The sequence below is a fragment of the Globicephala melas genome, chromosome 11, assembly GCF_963455315.2.
Source record: "Globicephala melas chromosome 11, mGloMel1.2, whole genome shotgun sequence".
Classification (NCBI taxonomy): domain Eukaryota; kingdom Metazoa; phylum Chordata; class Mammalia; order Artiodactyla; family Delphinidae; genus Globicephala; species Globicephala melas.
The window spans coordinates 93228657-93239332 of record NC_083324.2 but is presented as its reverse complement, the minus strand read 5'-3'; the positions used below and the strand labels follow the sequence as shown (position 1 = coordinate 93239332).

The 10676-nt window shown below is 42.2% G+C and overlaps 1 protein-coding gene across 7 annotated transcripts in view; it reads left to right on the top strand.

Moving 5' to 3' along the window:
- The first annotated feature begins 3269 nt into the window (after window positions 1-3269).
- Window positions 3270-10676, top strand: part of PHACTR1 (phosphatase and actin regulator 1) — a 539914-nt gene continuing 532507 nt past the window's right edge. For 2 of the 7 annotated variants that reach the window (XM_060308258.1, XM_060308257.1), the window contains exons 1-3: window positions 3270-3628; window positions 4222-4268; window positions 5385-5536. In XM_060308258.1, the coding sequence (XP_060164241.1) occupies window positions 5434-5536 (103 nt within the window). In that variant the 5' untranslated portion in view covers window positions 3270-3628; window positions 4222-4268; window positions 5385-5433. Of the gene's footprint in view, window positions 3629-4221; window positions 4269-5384; window positions 5537-10676 lie in introns of those variants that run through there. The other 5 variants (XM_060308254.1, XM_060308256.1, XM_060308259.1 and 2 more) reach the window with 5 other exon arrangements.

Below are 10676 nucleotides of genomic sequence, written 5' to 3'. Positions count from 1 at the left end.
TGTTGTGAAGAATTTTCCTGCTAGCTGAGGATGGGCCAAAGGTGAAACTCCTTTGACATAATGTTCTTGAAATAGGATTTAGGAGTCTGTCTCTGGTCCTTTAAGGGAGTTTCAAGCCCTGGTCCAAACTAAGATGTTTACAGATTTAACGTCCTTATTTGCCAGCTGAATACTTGGTACCTTATATGTAAGTAAGCCCTCAAAACATGACTACATGCTTACATGGAATAAAATTAGGTTCCTCCTCCCTGTGAGACTTTTTTTTTTTTCTCAGTCCATCTTTCCAACCCTCCCAGCTTTCTTTAGCTTTCTGACTATCATCAAAATCTTTTCACAAGGAAAGATTGGAAATTAATTTATACTAAAGTAAAAGTAATTGATGATGGTTTAACATGTTTCCTTTCCCAGGGAGATTTCAATAAAAATAAAGCCCCAGATAAAGTGTCTGCAGTTCCCCTACCATCTAAGGACAAGCTTTACTGAGGAGAGAAGGAAAGATTCTTTTCGAGTGTTGGATCAAGAGATAAGAGAGTGACTTGCCAAGCAGAGAGAACCGGCTGCTGTTGAAGCATATCATTCTCAGGTCAACTATTTGCAAAAATAAATGAATATATTATTTTCTATACTTGTTTAGTGAGCTAGCAGTTAACCAAAGATCTTCAGTCTAGGTACCACCCCCCGCTCCCCGCCAAGGGGTCCAAAATATCCTCACACTTTGAGATCTCCTAATATTTTTAAAGTTAGTTGAGTCTTTTGGGGAAAAAGGAACTTCCCCAAGATTTCATGCAGGTAGAAGGCAGAACTTCACGTAGTCCAACACAAATAAAAACATGGTCTTCTAGAGATCTCTGGAATATAGTAAAGCAATTAAACAAAAAAAAATATGAATTGTAAAATTGTCAATAACACAAACTTCTTTATCTCTTAGCAAACAGAGTAAACCCAGACTGACTCTGATGGAAGTTGTTTGGATGATATTAAAAGAGCAAATTGTCTAACTGCAAATCACGTGAACCTCTCTCTCGGATCGTCTGGGTCTTATGCCATCCAATTGTATAAATAAGTACACCTCAAAGATAAATTAACACAAGCTGTTATCTTTACTGATCTCCAGATTCCATCTTGAAATATGCCTTCATTTTTTAATTAATCAAACGCTTCTTCCTTTTGTATATAGAACGCTCACACACATATTCTCTTACCACCAAATTGGACAGAAAAGTATAAACATTTCTGCCAAGTCATGTATTTTAAATAATACGAGATTATTGATTTCATCCTTACAGCGCTAAACTTCCATATTGTAATGCCATCGATGTAAAAGACGTAACTCTGGCTTTTTAAAAATGATTGTTTATCTCTAGCTCACTGAGCTATGTTAACACTGTCTGAGTGAGTAAGGAGACAAAAAATTTTGGATTACTATTATTTTTCATTTATATACCACGTGTTTGGGTTGTTTTTGTTTTTTGTTTTTTTGCGGTACGCGGGCCTCTCACTGTTGTGGCCTCTCCTGCTGTTCCGCACAGGCTCCGGACGCGCAGGCTCAGCGGCCATGGCTCACGGGCCCAGCCGCTCCGCAGTATGTGGGATCTTCCCGGACCGGGGCACGAACCCGCGTCCCCTGCATCGGAAGGCGGACTCTCAACCACTGCACCACCAGGGAAGCCGTGAGTTAACTTTTAGAGCTGATGTCTCAAGGATGTTTTGGGCTGAATCGTTCAGTGACGCATAAGAGTTATTCTGAATACTTGCTGTAACCTTGCCTTCTTCTCTGTCTGGTTCTATTATATCTCAGAACAATGGGCCATTATAAATGCTGCTTTTGAGTAGATTAAAGTTATAAAACAGAGCTGAGCTGATCAGATCTTGACATTGGGTTTTGAACATTACAATACTTCCCCACCTTTAAAAGTAATGCCTCACACAGATATTGCTATATGTGGTCTACAGCTATGCTCCCCAGAGAATAAAATCATCTTTTGTATCTATTTCGGAACCTGGTCATATCATGTTAAAGAACTCAGCCGTTAATTACTTAGTAAAATAAAGTCACTTTTTGCAAGTGAATAATCATCCCCTTCCCAAATACATTTCTTTAAGTTGAAATTTTCCTCTCCAAGTTTTCTTTAAAGCATTGCCCTTTCACATTATATGTTCATTTTGTAAGACTTCAAATTCCCTTTCTTGGTCAACTCTCCAGAAATGACTGACTTCCAAAGCCATCCCCCAACCCCTGGGGATCAACTCTATTTTTCGCATTTCCAATTTAGCACCTCCTTTTCAATCACACATTCATCTGGGCTCACCAACAGTAGATGGTGCACTCTCTCTCTCTCACCTCTGAGTCATTACAATTTCAGTAGAAGCACAATAGAGAGTTCAGAACCTGTCACCCACACCTTAAGCTAAAGGAACCAGAAGACAGCTTTCTCCTTTTGTAAATGTCAAGTGTTCAGCATGTCTCCACTGGGGGCTGAACAGAAATGTAACCTTAGAGAAGTCAGTCCTTGGGTCTGGGCACAGCTCTGAGTATTCTGAGTCCAAAGTTGGCTCTTCCTACAAGGGCATGTGATTGGTAGTTTCAGCTTCCTCTTTCATCAGGCTTAACTCTGTAGCACCAGCTTGGTGTCTGATTTGTTCTGACTGGGTGGGAGAGCCCATAAGATAAACAGAAGGAGATGTTCAGGTTTGTCTCAAGAGTAGTCCACAAAGCTGTGTATATGGGAGAAGGGAGTCTGGTAGTTTTCCTTCCAAGGCTTCTTAAATTCAGCTTCTCTTTTCTTAACAATACAACATGCCACACACCACACCACACTTATTACTAATTCTGCTTGGTCAACAAAGGGTGCAAGAGGGTCATGGAAAACCTACTACAGATCTTGTATTTGGCTATCATTATGCCTTTCATGAGTGGATCTCAAAGTATTATGCCTAAAAGTCCTTACTGAGGTTTGGTAAGGAGGCTATTCTACCAGAATAAGCTCAGGTATCAAACCAAAGTTTCTTTTTGCTGTGAGGTTTACTTTGTTACATTCGGACAGAGTGAAACTCATTTAGACAAATTGGCATGATTGAGGCTGGCGATTTGACCAAGCAATCAGAGGCTGGAAGAGGACGAAAGGCCAGAGAAGAGGGAGGGGGTGAAATCCAATGTTCACTCTGTATTTCACTCCAGAAAACAGCTCGCAATTATAATTCCCCACCTTGTTTTGCAGCTCAGAATAAAAGTGGCATTGCACCAAACCCTGCCCAAGCAGCCATTGTGATTAGAAAGTACTCCACACCTTGGAGAACCAAGGAGCCACGAGCCTAATTTTAAATGCAAATTAAATTGAGGGGGTAGCAGAGAGAACACATAAAAGACAGTAAAACAGAACCTTTCAATTTTCTTAAATTAGCAGTCTAATGTGTTCTAAAGAACAGCTCCCCTCAGATCTCTTCTTAGGGGTTGTATTTCATCACAATATAAAATGGGCAAAGCCATCACTTGCCTCTGCTTGGTGCTCTTGAACTGAGATTGAAGGAAAAATTAGAAGCTGTTCATTTGGGCTTGTGGGCTCAGCGGCGTGAGGCAGCTTCGTTTTATGCTCTACGGGGTCCTATTGAAAGGGGCCAACAAGTGCTGGTGAGTATCTGCTAACTGCAAGACTCTTTCATATATATCTTTTTGGGTTATCTTTCCTTTACCGGGGGGGAAATCTCCCAAAAGATTTATGTTATAATGCAGCTTTCAAAACCTAGGAAATTCCAGACAGTTTTCTAAGCTTCTTCCAGGGACTGATTTACGCAAGGGGAGAGAGTTATTTTCAGCCCAGATGCTGGTGACTGATCCGTGTATTAATTATAACAGGGGAATGTGTAACTGATGCTAGCTAAAACAGCCTTTCCCCACCCCCCTTAGCCTGCGTTAGGGTAGGAACTGGTGCCCCGACAACTTTTCTACCATATTAACTGCATAATCGCGTAATTGTGTTATAATTGCAAATAAAACTGGGACTTGGAGCTATATAAATAATTAAACCCAAAGCATTTTTTTAAATGACTATGACAGTACTCTGCCTAAGAGATGGGCGGCGGCAGCCGGGGGATGGAGGTAGGGGTAGGGGTCGGGGGCGGGATGGGGCATCGGACCCGCGTGATGGTGACATGTAGATTTTGACGGTGATGGTTTTCTGCCAAAGTTTTACCCGAGAACCTGGTCATTTCCTTCTTTCGCAGTGGAGGATACAAAGAGACTGAGGCTGGCGTCACCTTCCGTTGCTAAGGTAACGTGCTCTGGCCATTTTATCTGATAAAGGAAGTCCAGCGGACGGTATACATTATTCATCGCCGATCTAATCAAACAATCAAAATTGTTTACTTTCACCGGGAATGTTTAGTGAGATCAAAGACACGGTGGCTGAAATTGCTCCTGCTCTTAACTGCCGGCAGTTAACCCTTGATTTTATTTATTTTTCTTTTCTTTTTTGCAGTAAGTATGACTTGCCGTTGGGGTAGCTTTGGATATTTTTTAAAGTTTCCGCCTACCAGACTTGGTTTCTTAAATTAAAAGAAGCACTGTTAGAAAGAAAAACCAATTGGATTATCCTTCTGAGTTTGATTTTAATGACTTTGTCTTGTTAACTCTTTCCAAAAACATCCTGCAGAAATAGAGATACTTCATTTGTGCAAGTATGGGGGAAAGGCTACAAATGCTAGAAAGAACCTAACAGGCTGAATGTTTTTTAATGAAGCGTATTAGCTTCCTGACAAGCTAGTGCACGATAATATCCCGGGGATCATTGCAATTCTGAAATAATTGTCGTTGCTCTACAAACCAGAGTTCTTTCTCAAAAGCAGCCTGTCAGAGGCAAGCAGGTGATGATCCTTAGCACTTTATAAAACGTGCTAGAGGAAATCGCTAAAAGGAAGGAGTGCGAGGCATTTTTACAGCAAACATGTCAGCCTGTGTCATAAACGCAAGGCATCTAGAGGTGGAGGCTCTGGTTCCCGGGAGATGCTCGCTGCTCCGGGGGAATTAGAACTCCCTGGATCAACTGAGGATCCATACTCAGAATGGCTGATACTTAATGATGTCATTTATCAGACAGACCTTTTGAAAACAGAGAGCATGTAAATTTAAAAGTTTATTTTCCGGTTAATACACAGCAAGGAAAGACCGGTATGTTATCTCTCTTTAGCCTGGATCATCTGTATTTTCTGTGTAGCATATATTACTTTTAATAAATGTTGGTGAAAGGCTGCATTTTCTCCTACAGTAGGAAAGCTCTGTTGAGGGATGGACTTAAAACGGGGAATGTCAGTCAAATAATGGGCTATCTCTTCTTCCAAAATCATATTTGACAGTCTAAAATACTGTGTATTTTCTTCCTCTTCCATAGGCAATACAAGTGACTATTTTGTCTTAAAACTGTTTCTGGAACATCGAAGATGGATTATCCCAAAATGGATTATTTTCTGGATGTCGAGTCTGCGCATAGACTCTTGGATGTTGAGTCAGCTCAAAGATTCTTCTACAGCCAAGGAGCTCAAGGTAATTAAATGGGAGAAAGAGAGGAAACTCCTCTCATTTGCATGTTGGTTTTATATGAACAGTGCAGTGTGGACTGTAGCAGTGTAAGCTCTACTGCAGAAGTTCAGCAACTGGGATTTCCCAATCGGTAACCTCTACCGAACTGTTTCTGGAACCGAGGCAGGCATGCAGTAGAATGAATACATCTAAACTTCTTGATGTAGTTAAAAAGCAACCTCCCCGGCTTTCACACAAACAACCCTTGGAAAGCTATGTTAGAAAATTATTCCAACTCCTTGCAACCAAAGTCTAGGTTTGAAAGGCTTCGAGGATGCTTTCAGCCACAGGAAAAGGTTGAGTGCGCAGCTACTGCACTAGAGAAGTAGGTCTAGGGCACCCTGACCTATCGATTGAAATCCAGCCGGAGGAGGGGCTCCTGAGATAAGGTTTGAGCTTCTACAGCTGTCTTATCTAGTTTAGATGAAATCAATTACTGCCTCAAGGAATTAACAGTGTGCTTGGGAAGCACTAAGGAACACGCCTGTTGTGAAGTGTGGCTGATAGGTACCTTTTTATTACAGATTTCAAGATGGTCAGTTAGGCTCCAGTTGGCTTGTTCTTCTGTTCCAGGGTGCACTTAGAATGTTCTGCCAGCATATTAGAGTACAGGAAGAAGATGGCGTATTTACTGGGCTCTCCTGACAGGCAGGAGATATTTTTAAAGCCTATTTTCTCTTCTCCATAGAATAGTTAGGGTATACAGTCAAAGCAACCTGATGATGGGCATATCCCAAATGGTACAAGTAATGCACTGAGAAGAAAGGCAACTTTCATTTTCTTAGAGAAGTAGTTCAATTCTTCAAAGCCACGAGGCAGGACAGAAAAGGAAATGCTGTTTTGGTAATCCTGGCACCTTTCACTGTTATGTGGTAATGGGTACTTCACACAGGGGTGCTTCACAGAGGGCGCTTATGATATTCTGCCTCGGCTTCCCCAGTTGTCTTGTCTGAAGTGGTTTTTCCCTAGCTCTTAAGCCAATTTCTCATGGCAAACTCAAGGGCTTGCAAGCCTCCTTCTCTGCTTCCATTTTCCTGGGCAGGATCCCGTCTTCTTCAAGTCAAGAGGGGCTGGTAATCATCTGGTTGATTGGCTGGGGTCAGTATGCTCATCAGCAGAGCCTCCATTAGCAAAAGTGAGACAATAGCTAATTCTCCTCATTCCTGTGGGTGTGTGTAGTCAGCATGGGAAATGCTGGGAGGTGGCAGCATAAGCTACTGACTGTGGCTCGTTCATTTTAGGGTAATCAGAATGATGTTGCAATCAGGGAATCTTGGATCTGTAGTGAGAGTGAGGGTTTCCTAAACAACCCCCAGGCCTCCTGAATCAGAAATCCAGGTATAAGTCTTAGAGGTTTGCCTTTTAAGCAAGAGCTCCAATGACAATTCCCCAGCTCTCACACTCTTCTGGGGACCAGCATTTAAGAACCAGTCCATCCTGTCTGATTTCTCTCCTTCCACCCCAGAATGGGATGTCCCCAGCCTCAGAGGCAGGATAGTACAGTGGTTACAACCAAATCCTTACTGCCTAGGTTCAAACCCTGGGTCTGCCACCGTCAACCTGGGAAAATTAACCTTTGAATTTTTAATTTCCTCCTCTGAAAAATGGAAACAATAATAGTGCCCAATTCATAAGTTGTTAAGAGCAATAATGAGGTAAGAATTGAAAGTGCTTTAAACTGCCACATGGGAGATGCCATACATAAGCAAATCAATGAAATAAACACCTTTGCAAAAGGCCATCTCTCCTCTGTTGGAGATTTCACTGCCTTGCAAACAAGAATGTTACCTGATAGGAGTGAACCTCCTATTTTTAGCCAAAAAAAAAAAGAAAAATTAATTTTAAAACTAAAATTTAAAAACTAAATTTTTAAAAATTAATTTGAAAAAAACAGTGATTGTTTTATTGTCACATCAAAAGCTAACTCGGGGCAAAACTGAAAAATAGGGAGAACCAAGACCAACTTCTACCATCTACCTAGTCCTACACATCACTTGAAAACTGAAAGCCCCTCTCCCACCAACACCTTCCCCAGAACCCCACCACCTAGGACCAATCACCCCCAGGGTCTCCTTGCTGGAGTTTTGCTGCCACTATGATGGGAGGCTTGTCACTGCGTTATTCCACCTCCTTCACAGCAGCTCCCTTCCGCTCAGCACCGACGCCATAGTCTTTCCTGGATAACAAGCCCCTCGGCCTGATAAAGGGCTCCCAGTGAATGGGCAGAGGGCCGAGGACCATGGCTTACACCCCTCCCTTTCTGAACCAAATGTGCATGTAGGTGACTAAAGCCCGTATCTCACCACTGGCAAGATCCCAAGAACCAGTGGAAGGAGGGCAGCATGGCGGCTGGCTCTTGAGAAGGGCATGTGAGGCAATTAGGGCCTTGTGCTGCTGTTAAATCATAGCACATGGCAGCTTTCTACTTGGCCAGCCCAGCCCAGGTTCAAAGAGATATTACTGAGGTCAAGGAGCCTCCACTGGATACCCTCTTCTATGAAAAAGGCCCAAATGGAAATACAGTATTAAGTACCTGGAATGTGGATGTCCTAGGATTGATTCCCTTGGCTAAACTGGTGTGTGGTTATTGCATTCTTGAGATGTCCATTCTCGAGGGAATGCAGACATTTCTATAGACTGATCAAGGACAGGTGTAAATACTTTTAAAGGGGAAAGGAAGAAAATAAGACTTTCATTTTCCACATTACTATCCTTGCATCAGTTGATTTACAAATTCATATACTTTTGAGGATCCAGCCCCTTCTATATTAATTAATGCAAAATGGTTATCCAAAGCAACAGTATCAGAATTAACAATGTTTCTGACCCCATCATGGTTGTTTTTCAATTATTCTTGGAAAGTGGCAAAAAGCCTGTCGTTAGGTAGAGGATGTTTTGAGCTAGTAAAAGCAAGAGGAATCCAGGAGGATAAGAAAAAGAAAAAGAAGGAAAATGATCTAATATCTATCCTGGGACAGATTCTGCTGAAATTCCCAGAGATTTTCAAGTCAGTCCTCTGCTCTGCTGAATAAAACAGCTTGTTATTTTCTCCCATCTCCATTTTTCCTTGGAGGTAAGGAAGGTGAGCCCAATTCTCTGGGGATTCTGCTTAGAAAGCATGATGTGTTGCGAAGAGCAGAAAAAAGTCCAGGGTCATTCTGTTCATCTCCTGTCAGTGAAGGGTGCTCTCCCAGTTCATCTGGGAGTGCTTCGTCAACAATAAGCCCTGCTCACACGGAGAGTCCGTGAAAAGTCGCCATGAACTCAAAGGGAGAATTTTGGAGGTTGAAGGTGCACGTGATATAAAGATCAACCATGTCTTGACATCACATACCTTGAGTTCACCCATCTTTCATGTTTCTGACAATGATATTCCACACGCTCAACTACAGATGCTGTAATTTTTTTTTACAGAGCCGTTAAACTGGGAGAGAAATCATATTATAAAATCACAAAATTGGCATCATAGGATTTTCAGGTTGAAATGGACACTATAGTTCCATGACTTTTCTTGCCCCTCCCTAAACCAAGTAAAACAGAATTTGTGAGGGCCAGACCCAGGTCCCAGGGCTACATTTGCCACAAGCCGCTGGGTTATCCTGCTGGACACTGAAGGTTGAGAATTGTTATGGAACACTAATTACTCAGTTTGATTCCGGACTAGCAGCATCAGCTTCATCTGGGAGCTTGTTAAAAATGCAGAACGCAGACACCCCAGACCTAGAGAATTAGAATCTACGTTTAACAAGATTGCCGGGTACTTTATGGCAAAGCTTGAGAAGCAATGATTGAATCTAGTGCACATTAGAAACACCTGGTGAGCCTTTATGCCCTCGAGGCTGGAGTCCCAGGGCAAAAGCAATTAAGTCAGAATCACTGGCGGTTAAGTCCCATACTTGGGAATCTTTTAAATTGTCCCCCGTGATTCAAATGTGCAACCAGGGCTATGAACTACTGACCTCCCGTTTTATGGTAAAGGACATTTTAGCACATCACGCAGCTATTCTTGCCTGAGTTTCTTTACCTAGGTCTTTCCCTTTAAATAAGTCCAAACCATTGGAAAGGTGCAGATGGACTGTTTTTTTTTTAAAAAAAGGACTGGACTCTGTATCAGGTGCTGCCTTCTGTGTATTCACTGTATCTGTTAGTCCTCAAGGAACCTGGGGAAACAGGAATTATAATGCTCATTTCAAAGATTAGAAAGGACTCCACATTTAGATAGTAGCATAGCCAGGGTTTGAATTCAAGTGTATCTGACTCCAACAGCCCCCCACGTAGTAAGGGTAACATTTGTGACCAAATCACACTTCCGGAGATGGTGAAGCTCAGAGTGGTTCAGCCACATGCCCAAATCACACAGCTTCTAGTGAGAAGGTGGAGACTAGAATTAGATCTCTTCTTACCAACGAGTGCCCATTCTACTGCTTTAGATTTCTTTTCTCCAAGACCATCAATGTCTTTGGGTGTTTTAAGTTATATGCAAGGGGATCCCACTACTGGGCATATACCCTGAGGCAACCATAATTCAAAAAGAGTCCTGTACCACAATGTTCATTGCAGCACTATTTACAATAGCCAGGACATGGAAGCAACCTAAGTGTCCACTGACAGATGAATGGATAGAGAAGATGTGGCACATATACACAGTGGAATATTACTCAGCCATAAAAAAATGAAATTGAGTTATTACAAATAATAAGGTGGATGGACCTAGAGACTGTCATACACAGTGAAGTAAGTCAGAAAGAGAAAAGCAAATACCGTATGCTAACACATACATATGGAATCTAAAGAAAAAAATGGTTCTGAAGAACCTAGGGGCAGGACAGGAATAAAGACGCAGATGTAGAGAATGGACTTGAGGACACAGGGCGGGGGAAGGGTAAGCTGGGACAAAGTGAGAGAGTGGCATGGACATATATACACTACCAAATGTAAAACAGATAGCTAGCGGGAAGCAGCCGCATAGCACAGGGAGATCAGCTCTGTGCTTTGTGACCACCTAGAGGGGTGGGATAGGGAAGGTGGGAGGGAGGGAGACGCAAGAGGGAAGAGATATGGGAACATATGTATATGTATAGCTGATTCACTTTGTTATGAAGCA